This window comes from Dermochelys coriacea, chromosome 20 (genome assembly GCF_009764565.3).
Source record: "Dermochelys coriacea isolate rDerCor1 chromosome 20, rDerCor1.pri.v4, whole genome shotgun sequence".
NCBI classification, from domain to species: Eukaryota; Metazoa; Chordata; order Testudines; family Dermochelyidae; genus Dermochelys; species Dermochelys coriacea.
Window position 1 is genome coordinate 9,606,399 of NC_050087.2, and position 19,363 is coordinate 9,625,761.

General features: G+C 43.5%; 1 protein-coding gene across 8 annotated transcripts in view; it reads right to left on the reverse strand.

Annotated features, from left to right (window-relative positions):
• The window catches only part of EVI5L (ecotropic viral integration site 5 like), a 93,862-nt gene that overhangs the window by 61,227 nt on the left and 13,272 nt on the right, over positions 1 to 19,363 (reverse strand). For 7 of the 8 annotated variants that reach the window (XR_006278376.1, XM_043506766.1, XM_038378517.2 and 4 more), the window contains exons 2-7: positions 17,218 to 17,444; positions 8,494 to 8,683; positions 7,867 to 8,091; positions 2,872 to 2,946; positions 1,637 to 1,762; positions 1,151 to 1,294 (exon numbers count right to left, since the gene is read on the reverse strand). Coding sequence is in view for 7 of the 8 variants with exons in the window: in XM_043506766.1 (XP_043362701.1) it covers positions 1,151 to 1,294; positions 1,637 to 1,762; positions 2,872 to 2,946; positions 7,867 to 8,091; positions 8,494 to 8,683; positions 17,218 to 17,399 (942 nt within the window). In the remaining variant the exon portion in view is untranslated. Of the gene's footprint in view, positions 1 to 1,150; positions 1,295 to 1,636; positions 1,763 to 2,871; positions 2,947 to 7,866; positions 8,092 to 8,493; positions 8,684 to 10,372; positions 10,455 to 17,217; positions 17,445 to 19,363 lie in introns of those variants that run through there. The other variant, XM_043506768.1, reaches the window with a different exon arrangement.

The following is a 19,363-nucleotide window of genomic DNA, read 5'->3' on the forward strand; positions in this document are numbered from 1 at the left end:
CAGCCCCACAATCTGAAGCAAATACTCACCAGCAACCACACAGCAGAACCATTAACCCAGGAACCTATCCTTGCAATAAAGCCCGTTGCCAACTGTGTCCACGTATCTATTCAGGGGACACCATCAAAAGGTTTCCTCCCCGGCTCTCCTGCTGGTAATAGGTCACCTTAAGTGATCACTCATTACAGTGTGTATGGTAACACCCATTGTTTCATGTTCTCTATGTATATAAATCTCCCCACTGTATTTTCCACTGAATGCATCCGATGAAGTGAGTGTAGCTCACGAAAGCGTATGCTCAAATAAACGTGTTAGTCTCTAAGGTGCCACAAGTACTCCTTTTCTTTTTGACTAGGACTTGTCTCCCCAGAACTCCATGTGTTGCAGTTTGGCCACCGCTAGCATAGAAATGACTCCAATTTACACACACAACAGCTAATGGCCCAAGGATACTTCTGCTAATATGGCCAGACTCAGTGGGGAGGGGTGAAGTGCAGTACAGGTGAGTCTCATCTTATGCTGGGGTTACATTCCGAAGTCAGCATGTAAAGCGAAAACCGTGTATAGTCAAAATTACATTGAGTGTAATGGCGGGCGGAATCGCCCACACTACAGCTACAGTATTTAAATTATTTAAATTGTTATTTTTCCTCTTTTTTTTTTTTGCACAAAGCTGAATCCACACATGTTAAATGCGCGCAAGATGAGACTTGCCTGTATAGGGCTCTTGCCACTAAGCTGTTCCCCTTGCTAGTCCATCAGGGCTAATCATTGCTGATTTTCAGTGTAATCTCATCTAGTCACCCAGGAATGAAAGATTCAATGGGAATTTGGGGGGCTCAGTGTCACTGGAAAAAAGGAAAATCAGGACACAGGTTTTTAAACACTTGAAGCACTGTGTAGCCAGGAAACTCCTTTCTTATTTTAAAAGGCAGCCCAAGCAAGATCTAACGAGGTCCTTCTATTCAAGCAGAAAATTCAGCTGTGTTTTTTAAAAATGATTTATCTTGTTCTCAATTAATCCATCCCAGATGCTGGTATCATTGCCTTTAAACACTGCACTGAGAAAAGCAGCTGCTCCCACTCAGTATCAGAAATCCCTCTGAGCCCGTGATCATGCCCCCAGTCATCCTGGTATAAAGCACTTTACCTCATACATGAAGATGTCAAACACTCGGGTGGCCACAGGCAGAGGGAAGGTTGTGAGGAAGAGTGTCAGAAACCAGGATGATGAGTACATGGAGGTGAGGAAACTCTGGGAGCGGAAGTGGATGTTCAGTTCAGGCAGCTGCTCCTGAATATAAGAAAAACACAACAACAGTAGTAAAATGTCTGCTAATTACAGCCAACTGGGTTCCACCATCCCCTCTGGGATATGGGATTCTCTTGGCCAGAGGAGGCTCTACTATCAGAGCGAAGGACTTTATTGCCGGAACTAATTCCATTAGCCGCACTGGTCTTCTCCAACATTCCCAGGGGAATCTGGAAAGGAGCCAGACTTCTCCAGCTTGGATTCACAGACCATTATATGCACAAAAACCACTGGCCAGTTCCTCATAGTTAGCCTGCTACTACTCTGGATCACATGGCCTCATTGTCTAAGCTACTATCGCCCTGGTCTCCACACTGTATTTACCTGCAGCATGTACTCAAACTGGTAGATGCAGAGGCCTAGCTCGGCCATGCTGGGTTTGAATAGCTCTCGTAATCGATATTCCTGCATCAGTCGCACAAACACACAGAAAGCCTCTTCTTCAGGCATCTACAGGTTCAAAACGAGACAAATCCCACAGTCTCTCAACAGAACTGACCCAGAACGATGCTCTAATGTAGATCAGACAAACATTTGTTATGAGGTGGAGCAGCTTTACATAAAACAATGCTTTACATTTGGGTTTGATTCCTGACACTTCTGGGCAGCGATCACATGGAAGCAGCAGGAAAATAGAGTGGCCAGCAACTGCTCAGAGAAAACACATTCCCAGTGGAGAATGTAATCCCACTCGCACCATGCCATACTTCTCCCCAGTAGGTCTATATTGATTTTCTGTGTCATTTGTACAGAGCATACCATAAATTTATGCTGAACTTTACAAACAGATTAGTCTGATCTAGAGAGGTTCTAAAAAGGTAAAGGGGAGGCCCAGTAACTTTTCTCCACCCACTTCCTTTCATTCCTGGTTTTAGGGATCACTGGTGTGAGATAAGGGTCAAAACAGGCAATGAGGAAACAAAGGAATATTCAAAACATTTGCCAAGTGGTTTGCTGATTATGAGAGGAAACATCTAAAATTCCTGGCCAGATTCAAGTGTGTCGATTCACCTGTGAAGTGTTTGAGAGGCATTTCCAGCACCGATTCATGACAAAACGAGTACTGTACTTAGCTTTTCATCTTTAAAACCCTCCACGGCATGTGTTTCTCAGGGCGAGGTAGTGGATTTGGGCTTTTAAAAGGCTTTGCTTTGTTACACAAATGCAGGAAGGATGCCATATTTTATAATCAATGTCGATGGAAAATTCCTGTTCCCTAAAAAAGGCACTCCGGCATCCAAGAGAGGACATGTTCCAGAAATGGCAGAGAACTAGAAACAAATCAGCACAGCTCAAGCTGTCTGCATTCACAGTCCAGAAGGTCACTAACTCTGGTCCCAGGGTTTGCATTTGTACTGACAGTGCAGTAAGCGTCACGGGTCCTTTGAGTGAGCCATTAAACCAAGTCCCTTCTGCCAAGTCTCGAGGGGACGGGGGGAGTTAAAAATCCTGTGGCATTTCCACAGCAATTAACTGAATTGGGAAGAGCTTTGGGCTAGCAACTTTGGTGGGACCGATGCTGCATATTCTCATGTTATATGATCTCCACTCATACCAACCTGCATTAGCAGCAATCCCACGATGAATGCGCTGCCCTGACAATATCCAACCTCACGGTCCACTAGGGAATAGGCCTGGAAGAGAGAGTGCTTGAGTGTGACGCAGGCAGGAATACCGTCTCTAGAGTCCTGCAGGGGAGCTACAGAGCTCTGACGGAACATACTGAGACACAAGTATTAATTACTTAGAAGAGAACAAAAGGGCAAGGAGTAAGGCAACAAAACCAAGGGTCATGGGGGTTGGAGACCAGAGGAAGGAACTTGGGGAGAGGATACTTCTTTTTAGGACCAGGAAGTAGCTTAAGTATTTCTATGCAACCCGCCCTGCCTCCCACCCCACACACATGCAGAGAAACGTATCTCAGATGATATTATGCCTACAATGTGCTCTCCTGTGCCCCAGGATTGCAGCCAGCAAACGTAGTGCTTTAAATACCACAAAGCTGCATTAACTGTCTATAGCCGGGTCTGATAAGAAACAGAACTTATATCAACATCCAGTTACTGTCAGAAAAGCAATTAGGTAGAAAATATCCGACTAAGTGGGTATTCACCCAAGAAAGCTTATGCTCCAATACGTCTGTTAGTCTATAAAGGTGCCACAGGACTCTCTGCCGCTTTTAAGTAGAAAGAGTGCACTTGCCAAACACACATGGGATACATAACAGTCTAATATGCCCTCACTGCAGCCATATTTATTCCAATGAGATTCCAGTCACAGAACCATAGCACAAATAGTCTCTCTCTGCAAGTGCATAAGAATTGATTTCTTGGAATGTAATGAAGTTATCACTACAAATTTAAATTAAATCCACAGAAAACTTCAATGGGAGGGTGGGGACAATCTGTGCCTTTCCCACAATATTTATTCAGACATGAGAAAAAACTAAATAGAAAAGAACATACAAACTGAAGGCCAAAATCAGAGATTAGATCCCATTAATGTTTAAAGGATTCCATTCTCTCCTTAAGCCAGGCCCCTAACAGCCACTGATGAGAATGAGGAGTTATGTCCCAATAAGGGAAGAAATCTGCCTGCATAGCAAATCAGCTCAAAGTCCGACTCCCAACCTGAAAGCTGAAGAGAATCGCTGTGAAATGCACATGGAGACAAAGCTTTATATTACTAGCCTATCTAAGATGCCCCCTGGTGACGGTCAGTATGTTTGTGACTAAGGTGTCATTTGTGATACCACTAATGCAAGGCAGCCACTGGGAGGTAGGGCTGAAAGAAATGGCTACTAAAGGACAGAAAGAAGAGTGGTACATTATAAATGTGAGATGCTGTATTTATTGTCCCTCAAAGGCTCCCAGATCACAACTGTTCCCAGCACCAAGTTTATTAAGATTTCACCAGTGCTTGCAAACTGTCACTGGGAGGTGATATTCAAGTGGGTTCTCCCTGCCGCCACTCTCGGCCCCAGTAATAGAGATTTTACAGTTGGAATTTAACAATACTGTTGAGGCATAATCCAGCTTGTTCTCCAATAGATGGATTGGCTACTTCAGGACTCCAATGTTTCCACAGAAGCCTCAGATTGGTGTCGAGGCCATGAAGTGAGTATGTGGGCTCAACTGGTTTGTCATAGACTACCGTGCACCCCGAAACCATCACTGCAATTGGCCTTCTGATTGGGAGCCTTGGAGCCAACCACTGAATGGGCTATGGAGACTGGAGAACCCTGAAGTCCTTTGAGAGTCTTTCTAGAACAAGGCAGCATATTGGCAGGGGTAGTTTGTATGGTGGCTGCCCATGGGGCGTACCAGTTCTTGGTGAGATAATATCTAGCTCTTACACAGCACTTTTCATCATAGATCTCAAAGAGCTTTAGAAGACTTCAAACTCCAACACCTTTACATTCCAGAGGAATGGATGTGCTTTCATCCATTATTTAATAATTGAGACACTTTGCTGATGCATCACCAAAACCATAATTTCACCAGAGAAAACTGAAGAGCTTTAAACCATTGTATACAGCTCTCCACTGAATTTATGCAACAAGAGATAAGAACTGACACCCAGGCTGTGGCAAAAGTCCCGAGATTGCAATGAGAAACATATTAAAGGGAAATTGCCTCTCATTTCTCAGGTGCTTTATTAGCCCCCCTCTTTCTAAGCCCATTTTCCGTATTTGACAGTTAAAAACACACTCCGTGTTTTAAGGGGAAAGCATGCTGCAGTGATTTGCAGTCGATAGGGTGTTTTCATTTAATAAGCCTTTACAGCTAGAAGAACAACTTGGTATACATGGTCCCTTCTTACACCATCTCCCTAAGTCAGATGAAACTGCCAAGTTACTCAGGTTCCTGTTAGCCCTGCAAGACCCATAAAGTTACAGCAGAACGATCTGGATATTAGTCTTCCTCATCTGTCAGACATCATCATCGGGGAGGATATAAGGGGTCGGAGGAAGAGAGTTCCCTGGCTGAAGTTGTCACCAGCTTCTCACTGATGGGTCAGGACACGATGAAAATGATGGGGAAGACAGATGAAGGAGGATACTGTTAGGATATAGATATTCAGGCCTGTCTGTAAAGGCCTATACTCTAAGAATTTAGGTGTATTCTTATCACTTGGCTAGTTATAGAGGTATAAAAGAAAATCAAAATCACCATCTTCCAGAGTAAGGTCCTTCTCTTACTGTGACAGTCTGAGGCCCTGTTCTTAGGCTAAGGCTTTTGACTAAGCAACAGATGCAGCCATAAGCTGGGAAGCGACTGGTCACATCCTCACATTCCAAACTAGTCACATTGAAATAAGATGCTATTGGGCTGTAAGGAATACAATCCTGTCCTGATAATGCCTATTGCCTCCAGAGAAAGGGAAGTGCCTAGAAGATGTAAAAGGAAACTTAGTTTGATAGCATCCTGTCTGGCAAGAACTCACTTATCAATAGCTGGGATGTGAAATCCTCATTTCTGTTTTCAGAGTAGCAGCCGTGTTAGTCTGTATTCGCAAAAAGAAAAAGGAGTACTTGTGGCACCTTAGAGACTAAAATTCATTTCTATGTTTGTTCTATCACTGTAGTCCCCATTTCCCCATTGTTTGTCTGTATAATCTCTGTCTGGTTCTATGATTGTTTGTCCGCTGTATGATTAATTTTGCTGAGTGTAAACTAATTAAGGTGGTGGGATATAATTGGTTAAATAATTATGTTACAATATGTTAGGACTGATTGGTTAAGGTATAACTAAGTAGAGTTTTACTATATAGTCTGCAGTCAATCAGGAAGTGGGTGGGTGGGGGAAATGGAAACAGGAAATGGGGGTGGGGAAATTGGAATCATGTTTGGCTAAGCGCAGGAATGGGAACAAGGACACAGGTGTAAGGCTCTGTGGTGTCAGAGCTGGGAAGGCGGACACTAAGGAAGGAAACTGGAATCATGCTTGCTGGAAGTTCACCCCAATAAACATTGAATTGTTTGTACCTTTGGACTTCGGATATTGCTGCTCTCTGTTCATATGAGACGACCAGGGAAGTAAGTGGGTGAAGGAAGTAGTCTCCTAACAGATACTCTCTGGAGAACGTTCTGTAGCCCAGTCCCCTTGAAGTATTTAGTAATATCACGCCCCAACATCTTTGGTACACAGTCAATACAGGCTTCACGCAAGAGAACCTCTCCAACCCCTTATTCTGTACATACCCACAGGTTTAATCTTCCCAGATCCTTCAGATAGCGTCCCCTGCCTGGCATAGGTGCCGACTCTGTGGGTGCTCCGGGGTGCACCCACCGGCAGCTCCCCGCCCCAGCTCACCTCCACCTCCTCCCCTGAGCGCGCCGCAGCTCCGCTTCTCCCCCTAGCTCCCAGCACTTGTGCTGCAGAACAGCTGTTTTGGGCGGTAAGCGCTGGGAGGGAGAGGGGAAAACGTAGCACGCTCAGGGAAGCGGCAGGGCTGGGGCAGGGATTTGGGGAGGGGTCCAATGGAGCAGGAAGGGGGCGGAGTCAGGGTGGGGCCAGGGGAGGTGCGAGTACCCACCAGCGCCGAGGAAAGTTGGTGCCTGTGCTGTCTGGTATTATTCCTCTAAGCATTCCCTTAGCAAGCAGCCCTTTCTCTGATGTGGTCTCTCCCTCCTCCTGACTAGGAAGTACCTGTATTTTTTAGGGCCCAGACTCCTGACTCCCAGCATGCTTTGCTAATGACTACTAATAGCCAGGGCTCCCTCCCCTGTTCTAACAGTGCGTGAAATCAGCTAGATTACACCCTAACCTGAGGTAGGCACAAACTCTCTTCAGACTACTTCCTGGTAAGACTCACTTCTTACAGGGCTTGGGGTTTTCACGCCCCCTCTCACCCCATATGAGAGTTTACTCTGTCACAGACCTGTCATTCAAGACCGTAAAATGGAACTTGTGTAGCTTCCACTGAGTCACTTTTCTGACTGTAAGCTCACTTTGAGAGAGTGCAGTGCTTGCATCATAGATACTAAAGTCAGAAGGGACCATTCTGATCATCTAGTCCGACCTCCTGCACAGCGCAGGCCAGAGAATCTCACCCACCCACTCCTATGAAAAACCTCACCCATGTCTGAGTTATTGAAGTCCTTAAATCATGATTCAAAGACTTCAAGGAGCAGAGAAGCCTCCCTCAAGTCAACCATGCCCCATGCTACAGAGGAAGGCGAAAAACCTCCAGGGCCTCTCCAATCTGCCCTGGAGGAAAATTCCTTCCCAACCCCAAATATGGCAATCAGCTAAACCCTGAGCATATGGGCAAGATTCACCAGCCAGATACCCAGGAAAGAATTTTCTATAGTAACTCAGATCCCATCCATCTAATATCCCATCTCAGGGGATTTGGCCTATTTACCCTGAATATTTAAAGATCAATTACTTACCAAAATCCCATTATCCCATCATACCATCTCCTCCATAAACTTATCGAGTAGAATCTTAAAACCAGATAGATCATATGCTGCCATGGCTCATATGCACAATCTGCTCATATGCTAGATACTGCCCTCCAATTGACCATTACAGGTGGCTCCTTTTTACCTTCATGACATTGAAAAGGACCTCTTGGCCTAGGCTGTCCTGTCCCTTGAAAAACTCATGCTCAGGATATGTGCGGGCTATGTCCCTCCGGATCAGCTTCTCACAGGGGGAAGACATCTTCAGCAGCTCTGAATACTGGTTCTTGACAGGCATATCTGTGGCACTACACAGAAGCTGCCATACGATGGCTCGGAAGTGGTGTGGGATTCCTTTCCGTATAAGCTCCTGGTGAAAAGCAAGGTATGGCAGATCATGAGCCAGCATGGGAGAACGTTCCAAAATCCTGGTATTTTATGTGGCCCCTCTGTGTGCCACAAGGGGTGAGTGGGGTTCAATCCTCTGCATGAGCTTGTGCTGATTCACTTGCTGGCAAGGGTTTGGGATGCTGCAAAGGGCCCTGAAGAGGGCCCATCCTTTCTCACTTGTGATTGAGATGGATAGATATGGGGGTGAGTAGAGAAAAAATGTTTGTGGCAAGTCCTAGAACAGGGTTAGAGCCACAGAAGAAATCAAAGCACTTTTGATCCTGAAAAGAATCTCAGGTTTTGCTGGGAATGAGCATGGGGGGTGGGGAATGTCTGTGCTATCAGCCTCTCAATTTCTCGCTAACCTGCCCTCTTTCCTCACCTTTAGCAGTTTCTCTTTCTTCTTCCGCCATTCATCCCATTCATTGACAATCCTCCCCCATAGAATCCAGGTGTCCTCCTCGAGGTGGCTCAGGTTTGAGGAGGCTGAGGAGCTGGAGACTAAGGAGGAGCCACTGTTCCTGCGGGAGCCATTCATGGAGCGCATGGACTTGGAATCTGCTTCCAGCAGCCTGCAAGAGATGCCATCACCATGGTGAGACAAGAGTTATTGCCACCCCTTCCCAGATTCCACATAGCAAAGCCACAAGGGCAACAACCAAGCAACCATACAAGCCATGCAGCAAGACCACCAAAGCAAGTCTGTCCCCTCGGTGCTCTACATCACATGCATGGAGCTAACACTCATTCAAAGAGAAAGCTCTCCTGTAGGAAGAAGTCACCAACCTCTGCAGCAAAAGCAGAAACAGGAGGGAGAGTTTAATGTGTTATTACGTTACTTTTAAAAATAAAAGAGTTCAAGTTTGTGTGTTTCAGGAAGTGATTCGGACTTAAAAATTCCATCATGGAACACAGATTATTTTGTTGAGGTGTCTTTTAAGAACAAAGTTTAACTAGACTTGCAATAGGGCTTTTTGAGAGGGAATTTACACCAGGTGTTATTCCTGGGGGAATTCTGTGCCAAAAAATTAAAAATTCTGCAAAATTTATTGGCAAAATAAGACAATATAATCATGCCAGTTTCAATTATTTCAGTACTTTATTTCAAATACCTGTAACAATACAGACAAAATTTCCCCCAGGAGTAGAGAGTTAAAGAAACCCCTACAACAACACAGTTCCTATTTCTCTGCCCCGCCCCCCACCCCCCAGAGTCCAGCCAGGGGACCAGGCACCTCCTCTCCCCCCAGAGCCCAGTCATGTCCCACCCGAGCCCAGACACTCTCACCCCCTCAGAGCCCTGCTGCAACCCCCCCACCCTGCCTAGACATTCACACCCTCTCCCCTCCAGAGCCCAGTTGCAAGCCCCCAGCCCCGACACACACACTGCCTACCCCCCGATAGAGCAGCTGTGGGCACCCCACCCCAGCCCAGGAATTCACACCTTCTACCCCTAGAGCACAGGGATCCAGAGGGATAAACAATCTGATGTTGGGTCCTGGGCTTGCAGAGTTTCCTGCACACCGCTGCTTCCTTCCTTCAGGGCTTGCTGAGAACTGCAGCTGATGAGAACCCTCCAGTTCCCTCCCCCTGCCCCTGGCCTTGTCTTATTTGTGAGCTGGGCTCTGCTGGGTCCAGCAGCCCCTAGTGGCAGCTAGCAGCACTGCAGCCCATTACTAGGGCGTAGGAGAAAGAAAATTCTGTCCGCACATTAATTTCTGCAAAATTCTGCATTGTGCAGTGGTTCAGAATTCCCCCAGGAGTAAGGAGTGCAACCAGAGGCCAGGGCAAACCCTCTGTACTGCTGTGGGAGGATCTTAGGATCTGTCAATTTCCAATTTAAGCTCTTTAAGCCTTCTTGTCTTCTGTTTCAAAGGAAAATACCAACCTTTAAATACAGTCAGAATTAATGGGCAAGGTGAACTCCATCTTGTTACCTTTTGCAAGTCACTTAAATAATCTGTTTTGATACCCCTCTTAATCTGGCTATGGGGAGTGTGTGGTGGTGGTGGGGAGGTGCTATTCAGCACATTACTACCTTTAAAAATAGATTAAATGTAAACCTTAATGTTATGTTGTTAGAACACAACACTTTTAAAGTTTACATTTCATGAAGGAAAGAATAACTGACTTCAGCCTATGTACAACACAGCCAAGTTCACTTATTCCCGGGCCCTTGATCTCACAACCCTAATGCTAGGGGCCTTTGCATTTAATTGTCTAGGAAAAAACAGAAGTCTGGAGTTAATCAGTGCACATACTTTCCAAGCTCCTCTGTGGGTTTATGTATTCTTGCTTCACTGCTGAACTCTCACGCCCCGGCCTGAAGGAATTCTGATCAAACTTAAAAAATAAACAAAAAACAAAAAAAACCAAAAAACTAAAAAATTGCCTTTGGGCAGAGACCAAACTAGAAGGCATCAGACTAAAAGGTGAATGATTCAAAAAGTGATGACCCTGGACTACAGGGTGTTATAACTAAAGATGTCTGGAGACCTTGTATAGGAGATATTAGCAAGAATCAAATTAGAATAAGAATCACAACCCCTTTCACTCTGTGTTTATGGCACTTAGCACAATTGGGCCCTAACCCTGGCTGGGGATTACTGTAGCATTACATTATTATTCCCTGATGCTGCCACCACGTGGCCATTTAAAATAATTGCAGGCTACGTGATGTAAATCAGCATAGCTCTACTGAAGTCAATAGAAATAGCGCAATTTAAATCAGCTGAAATTCTGCCCCTACATTTCAGGATACCAAAGTGCTTTACACAGAAACCGTATGCAGTGTTGTTGTAGTCGCATAAATCCCAGGAGATTAGAGAGACAAGGTGGGTGAGGTAATAAGACCAACTTGTGTTGATGAGAGAGAGAAGCTTTGGAGCATACACAGAGCTCTTATTCAGGTCTGGGAAATTTAAGCAAATCCATAACTTTCCTAGACACTAAAAATCATGGATTGAACGGTCACTGGATTTATGGTTTATTACAACTCCGGTCCCACATCACTGGAGAGGTGTTAACAGGCTACTTCACCTTGAATGGTCCCTTGAAAGGCGTTAACTGCTTATGCTAAACAATCTGTTCCACCTTGTATTTAGCTGTGACACTCTGAATACATTTCCCAGACCTAAAGAACTCTGTGTAAGCTGGAAAGCTTCTCTCTCACCAACACAAGTTGGTCTTACCAACTCACCCACCTTGTCTTTCTTACAAAGGAAACTGAAAGGCAAAGCAAGAAGAGAGCTCTTCACCTTTCAGTGAAACGCTACCACTTCTGGGATGGGACACAGCATGTATTTAACAGCACATAGCAACACTGTGCTACAGTTTAGAACAGGAAATGAAGATGAGCTACAAATTAAACTGCACAGGGAGTTTTAAGCATGCAAGATACAGTAACCCAATACCCAATTTGTAACCTGGCCAAGACAGAGGTATCACCCCCACTCTTGCTATAAGTACCATTGATCTTCAGCTACCACAAGCAGACAGCACCTCTGCTTTCCATTTAATCTGAAGACAGTCATTGTTCAAAGCTTACCAGGATTCTGCATTTTTCCTCCAGTCACTCAGATAATAGAGCTGGTTGTGTTTCCTTTTAAACATTAGCAACTAAGAAATCGGATGTGCTCAGGGATACCCAGTGCACCCCCCCAGAGCAATCAGAGAAGGAAGGAAATCTACAACTGAGCTACAGAGTCAGATGCCTATTGGGGCAGAAATGGGCAATGAAGGTGGCTTTTGTTATCTGCAGCACAAGCTAGGGCCATGCAGAGTGACTTCCTGATTTGGGACTAATAGTTACGCTTAATATAGTATTAAACTCAGCAATGAAGCTGAACAGAAAAGGAGTCTCCCTTTCCAGAAATTCTCAGCGTCATTTTAAGAAAAGTCACCTTCTTGATGAAAAAAACATGGCACGTTATAGGGCTGAGTGGGACACAGAGAGAAGCAGAATGGAGGCAGTTTCAGTGCACAGGGGATACAGTATAGTTTCAGGGGACATTCTAAAAGATGGGAAAGGGTATTGAATCTGGTGCCTTTCTGAATATCAATTCATCCTACCAACAGCTGCACCTTTCTGCTTTCAAGTTCAGCTGGCAAAGTTGGCCGCCATTTTTTGATTCAGTGTCATCAAATTAGGGACTGATTGGATGGCTGCTGAGGAACAGGGAGAGGAAAAAGAAAAGGAGTACTTGTGGCACCTTAGAGACTAACAAATTTATTAGAGCATAAGCTTTCGTGAGCTACAGCTCACTTCATCGGATGCATAAATGCATAAATGCATCCGATGAAGTGAGCTGTAGCTCACGAAAGCTTATGCTCTAATAAATTTGTTAGTCTCTAAGGTGCCACAAGTACTCCTTTTCTTTTTGCGAATACAGACTAACACGGCTGCTACTCTGAAAGGGAGAGGAAAGTATGAGGAAACAGGATGATCAGTACCTGACAAGGTCAGTGTCCCCCATCCTCTTCCTCACACTGTGTAATTCCTCCCCCTCCCCACCACAAACTGCATCACCGAGATGTCAACCTGTTGATAGGAACCTCCTCTAGCAGCATCCTTGCCATAGCACAATCAGAGATCTAGGAGAAGCATTTGCTTTTGTGGCCTGGATTCTTTAAAGAGAGATGGTCAGAGAATCATAGATTGAATGGTTTGCTAGAGTCCCCTCCTGCTACAGGGGGAAGGTTAGTCTCCCACTCATGATGGGAGGAAGGAAAATGGCATTTACAGAGTCATGGCTGGAATTATGCAAAGCCAACAGACACAGATTCCAAGGCCAAAAGGGACCATTGTCTGACCTCCTGTAGAAAATCGGTCATAGAACTTCCTCAAATCAACTCTGGTGTCCTCAGAATGTTTTTTTCCAGAACAGACATCACTAGAGAAACCATTGATTTTACACTCAGAAAAAAAATCTTACCCGGAGAATGAGAAGAGGCCTGGGGATAGAACTCATGTTCGCAATGTGGCCATTGTGTTGTGTTGATACTGAGTGCACATACTGGGATTCACATTTGCTCTCGTGGGGTGTAGTGCTGGGCCCTTGGTCAGAATCTCCTGTTAGCAGGATATACTTCTTGCCAAGGCAAAGCAGAAGATAATTACTTGTTAAACTTGTAGTGGAGATGAGTTAAACGGTGGAGATCAAAGTTTAAAAACGATTTGTTTTAAACTTTGAAAATTGCACTTAAGCACAGGAGACTGGATTTTTTTTTTTTTTTTTTTAAAGCAAGAATTATCTGGACCATCTTTTACCAGGGTAAGATGCAGCACATGATGCTATTTCAAATGGTCCTTTGCAGATACTTTAAGGAAATAACTTTAATAAAGTCCTCTTCAACAGATCCTCTCTCTCTGTTTTTCCCCACACGGTGGATCACAACCCACCAATGGGTCACGAGAAGGTTGTCGCCAGTTCAGAGAGGAGGCCCCAGGGGGGTTGTGGAGGAGAATGGGAGAATAAGCCCACCTTGTGCTCACCCCACAGCAGCTCTTGTTCCATGGGGGCGAGCCTGCCTCCATGCTCTGGGAATTGTGAGCTAGTGCATGGGGTTGCAGTGCCACTCAGGTTTGGCCTGGCTGCGGGGTGAGTGTGGGTGGCCTTCCACTCCGACCGAACCCTGCCTTTGGGGCCTCCCCTCTGCATCTGACTGGGATTAGGGTTGCAGTGCCAGGATGGAGAGTGTTGCTGAAGGTGATCAGTGCCCACTCAGTGGGGCAAGGAGGAGAAGAAGCTGGCAGAGGAGTAGAAGAATGCTGGCCTATGATTTTGCCCCCCCACCCCCGAATTTGGATCCTGTGTGGGTCACAGAAAAAAGACAAGATGCAGCTAGTGGGTCATCTTAGTAACAAGTTAGGATCAGGAGTTTCCAAACTCCTTCTGTCTCCAACTAGGGATGTAAAATAGCGAACAGTTAACCGGTAAGCATTAGTCTTACCGATTAACTACCCTAGCCATTAACCCCAGCTGTGCTGGCCAGAGCAACCTCAGCCCTGGGCCAGCCAGAGCAGCCCCAGCCGTTAACCAGTTAAACGATATAATTAGGGGTGTCAATTAATCACAGTTAACTCACACGATTAACTCAAAAAAAATTAATCGCACTTATAATAATACCAACTGAAACATTTATTAAATATTTTTGGATTTTTTCCACATTTTCAAAATTGATTTCAATTACAACACAGAATACAAATGACAGTGTGCACTTTATATTTTTTATTACAAATATATGAACTGTAAAAACGATAAACACAATAAACGGTATTTTTCAATTCACCTCATACAAGTACTGAAATGCAATCTGTTTATCATGAAAGTAACTTACAAATGCAGATTTTTTTGGTTACATAACTGCACTCAAAAACAAAACAGTGTAAAACTTTAGAGCCTACAAGTCCATTCAGTCCTACTTCTTATTCTGCCAATCGCTAAGACAAATACGTTTGTTTACATTGACGGGAGATACTGCTGCCTGCTTCTTATTTACAGTGTCACCTGAAAGTGAGAACAGGCATTCGCATGGCACTTTTGTAGCCGGCGTTGCAAAGTATTTACATGCCAGATATGCTAAACATTAGCATGCCCCTTCCATGCTTCAGCCACCATTCCAGAGGACATGCTTCAATGCTGATGATGTTTGTTAAAAAAATAAAAAAAAATGAGTCATTTAAATTAGTGACTGGATGCCTTGGGGGAAAATTGTAGGTCTCCTGCTCTGTTTTACCCACATTCTGCACATATCTCATGTTATTGCAGTCTCGGATGATGACCCAGCATATGTTCGTTTTAAGAACACTTTCACAGAAGATTTGACAAAATGTAAAGAAGGTACCGACGTGATATTTCTAAAAATAGCTATAGCACTCGACCCAAGTTTTAAGAATCTGAAGTGCCATCCAAAAATCAGAGGGACGAGGTGAGGAGCATGCTTTCAGAAGTCTTAGAAGAGCAACACTCCAATGCAGAAACTACAGAATCCGAACCACCAAAAAAGAAAATCAACCTTCCGCTGGTAGTGTCTGACTCAGCTTATGAAAATGAACATGCGTCAGTCCACACTGCTTTGGATCATTATCAAGCAGAACCCATCATAAGCATGGAAGCATGTCGTCTGGAATGGTGGTTGAAGCATAAAGGGACATATGAATCTTTAGTGCATCTGGCACATAAATATCTTGCAACGCCAGCTACAACAGTGCCATGCGAATGCCTGTTCTCACTTTCAGGTGAGATTTTAAACAAGAAGCAGACAGCATAATCTCCTGCAAATTGTAACCAACCTTGTTAGTCTGAATGATTGGCTGACCAAGTAGGACTGAGTGGACTTGTAGGATTTAAAGTTTTACTATGTTTTATTTATGAATGCAGTTTTTCTAAAAAACATAATTCTACATTTTAAGTTCAACTTTCATGATAAAGAGATTGCACTACAATACCTGTATGAGGTGAACTGAAAAATACAATATTTTGTTTTACACTGCAAATATTTGTAATAAAAAAATATAAAGTGAGCACTGTACTTTGTATTCTGTGTTGTAATCGAAATTAATATATATGAAAATAACGTAAATCCAAAAAATATGTAATCCAAATATATTTAAAATAAATGGTATTCTATTGTTGTTTAATCACATGATTAATCACAATTTTTGTAGTCGCTTGACAGGCCTAGATACAATTTTAATTGTTTACACGGTTAACTTTTTTAAACAATATTTCCATCCCCATCTCCAACAGGCTAGAGATCACAAGGTTTCAGCAACATTCTTGTACTTTGTTAAAATGCAGCTATTTGCTTTGTTTCCCAGAGAATCATCAACAACTGTTTGTATGGACAGATGACAAAAGAAGTTCCAGCTGCCATGAGATAAATTACCATGAATGTAAACACTAAAATTGCCCCATTCTAAAAAAGAACAAGCTGTAGAAACACCCACGTCTCACAGGGAAGTTGGTGCCTTCCCTTACTCCTTTATTTTGCAAACTTGAGCTGCGCAAGGCTCTTTACACTTCCAGTGTCCAGACCTCTCGTGTTTGGGTCAGATGTTACAGACAACATGTTCACTTGTATTCTAAAAAACAACACAAAACCAACAAGGGAATCATTTTTCCCCATCAGACACTGCAGATGAGGCAAATACTAAATTCATCAGGAGATAGGCTGCCATTGCCTTTATCCTTCCAGAGATCTTTTGTCCCAGGACAAATGCTACAGGCCAGTTTTTCTCCTTGGATGCTCAGAGGTAACATCTGCCAACGTTAAGGGGACTCAGGTGCATGGTCTCCAAGGGCAGAATTTGACCCAAACTAATTAAGCCTCACAACCCCTCTTTGGGGAAGGTAAGTATTATTATCCTCCATTTTAAAGATGGAGGAAACAAGGCACAGAATGGTGAAATGACCTGCCTCAGGCTATAGATTAAGAGGCAGAGTGGGAAAAGATGTCCAGCCCCCAGTTTTGCAGACCAGGTAATTGGTCTGTTACTGTGGACACTATGCACTGTGCTAGGTGGATGTTTTCTATGAACAGCTACCCAACTGGAACTACACCTACTGTGGAGCAAGTGGCAGGTACCTCAAGATAGATGAAACATCAGAAAGAATGAGATCAGCTGGACAGAGTAACTCAAGTGATTGGCTGAAATATATGGCACCTTTCACCTCTAGATCACTGAAGCAAAAGTGACCTAGTTTAATTAAAAACCCTTGGTCACCACCATTCATCTTCTGGCTTCAGGGGGATCTCTGAAGTGAGCTGTTGGTGGGGAGAAGGAAGCTTGCATACACTTGCCACTAGCACAAGACTGTCAGTCACAACTGAGGTCTTGCTGATAGTCAAGAGTGAGGCTAAGGCCTTACAGGCCAAGCTGTCCTTTTACCTGAAGAGGCAATCCCTCCAGGTCAGGGCTGAGACATGTTGCTGGAGCACTTTAGCAGTACTGTTCTTTGGTGGTTTCACACTACGGTTCAGATACAGGTGATGACACATTGCACACTACAGCTTATAGAGACTCCTTGGATTATAAATTACCTCCCATCGGCCTTGGCCTCCTCAGCAACAAGGATACACTAGAACGTTAAGCTTCCCTCACCTGTTCTGCTCCTCCAGCTTTGCCAACAGCTCCAGCTCATCTGGGCTTAGGTTCTCTGAATCTGAAGTGGGGGAGCATGCTGGCGCAGAGTTGACAGAAGAAAGAGCCTCATGGGAGGAAGAGTCTGGGCTGACTGCCGGACTTGCCATCTCAGGAAGGCTGAGGGTATCAGGGATGTTCATTCGCAAAATCCACAGGAACACCCTTCAGGAAAGTCAAAGTTTCATCTGGAAGTGAACAAGCAGCATCAATACACATGGACAGCACCAGAATCTATAGCTCCTTTGTTTTAGACCTTTTCTTACCCACAGTGTGTCAGTTTCAGCAGCCACTGGCTCCCCTATGGAAAACTGAATTATGCTAAATAGAGCTGTTGATTAATCAGTTAACTCATGCAATTAACTAAAAAAATTGTGATTAATCGCAGTTTTAAATCATACTGTTAAATAGAATACCAACTGAAATTTATTAAATATTTTGGATGTTTTTCTACATTTTCATATATATTGTATTGTAAGTGAAATCAAGTATATTATTTTTTTATTACAAATATTTGCTCTGTAAAAATGATAGAAGAAATAGTAATTTTCCATTCACCTCATACAAGTACTGCAGTGCAATCTCCTTGTTGTGAAAGTGCAAGTTACAAATAGATTTTGTTACATAACTGCATTCAAAAACAAAATGTAAAACTTCAAAGCCTACAAGTCATTCAGTCCTACTTCTTGTTCAGCCAATTGCTAAGAAAAAACAAGTTGTTTCCATTTACAGGATATAATGCCTCCCTCTTATTTACAATGTCACCAGAAAGTAAACACAGGCATTTGTAGTCGGCATTGCAAGGTATTTATGTGCCAGATATGCTAAACATTTGCATGCCCCTTCATGCTTCAGACATCATTCCAGAAGACACGCTTCCATGCTGATGACCCTCATTAAAAAAAAAAAAAGTGTTAATTAAATTTGAGACTCAACTCCTTGGGAGGGAATTATATATCCCCTGCTCTATTTTACTCGCATTCTGCCATATATTTCATGTTACAGCAGTCTTGGATGATGACCCAGCACATGTTGTTCATTTTAAGAACACTTTCACTACAGATTTCACAAAATGCATAGAAGGTACCAATGTGAGATTTCTAAAGATAGCTATAGCACTCGACCCAAGGTTTAAGAATCTGAAGTGTCTTCCAAGATCTGAGAGGGACGAGGTGTGGAGCATGCTTTCAGAAGTCTTAAAAGAGCAACACTCCAATGCAGAAACTACAGAATCCGAACCACCAAAAAAGAAAATCAACCTTCTGCTGGTAGTGTCTGACTCAGATTATGAAAATGAACATGCGTCAGTCTGTACTGCTTTGGATTGTTATCGAGCAGAACCCGTCATCAGCATGGAAACATGTCCTCTGGAATGGTGGTTGAAGCATGAAGGGACATATGAATCTTTAGTGCATCTGGCACATAAATATCTAGCGACGCCGGCTACAACAGTGCAATGAAAAAGCCTGTTCTCACTCAGGTGACACTGTAAACAAGAAGCAGGCAGCATTATCTCCTGCAAATGTAAACAAACTTGTTTGTCTGAGCGAATGGCTGAACAAGAAGGACTGAGCGGACTTTCAGGCTCTAAAATTTTACATTGTTTTATTTTTGAATACAGTTTTTTGTGCATTATTCTACATTTGTAAATTCAACTTTAATGATAAAGAGATGCACTACAGTACTTATTAGGTGAACTGAAAAATACTAGTTCTTTGGTTTTTAAGGTGCAAATACTTGTAATCAAAAATAAATATAAAGTGAGCACTGTACAAGTTGTATTCTGGGTTGTAACTGAAATCAATATATTTGCAAGTGTAGAAAACATCAAAAAATATTTAAACAAAACAGTATTCTATTATTGTTTAACAGTGTGATTAATCGCATGATTAAGTTTTTTAATCGCTTGACAGCCCTAATGCTAAACCAACAAACACTGTATTGACTGAAAAGTAGATAATCTTCGACTCAGAACTCTAAATCTAATCTCATGTCCTTTTGTTTCCATTAGGAACTGCTCAGCTACCCATTGCAGAGATTCATGTCCATGTTGGCCTCATCCAATGCCTTCTGTCATGGTCTCTCCCAGGTCCAAGACTCCAGACTT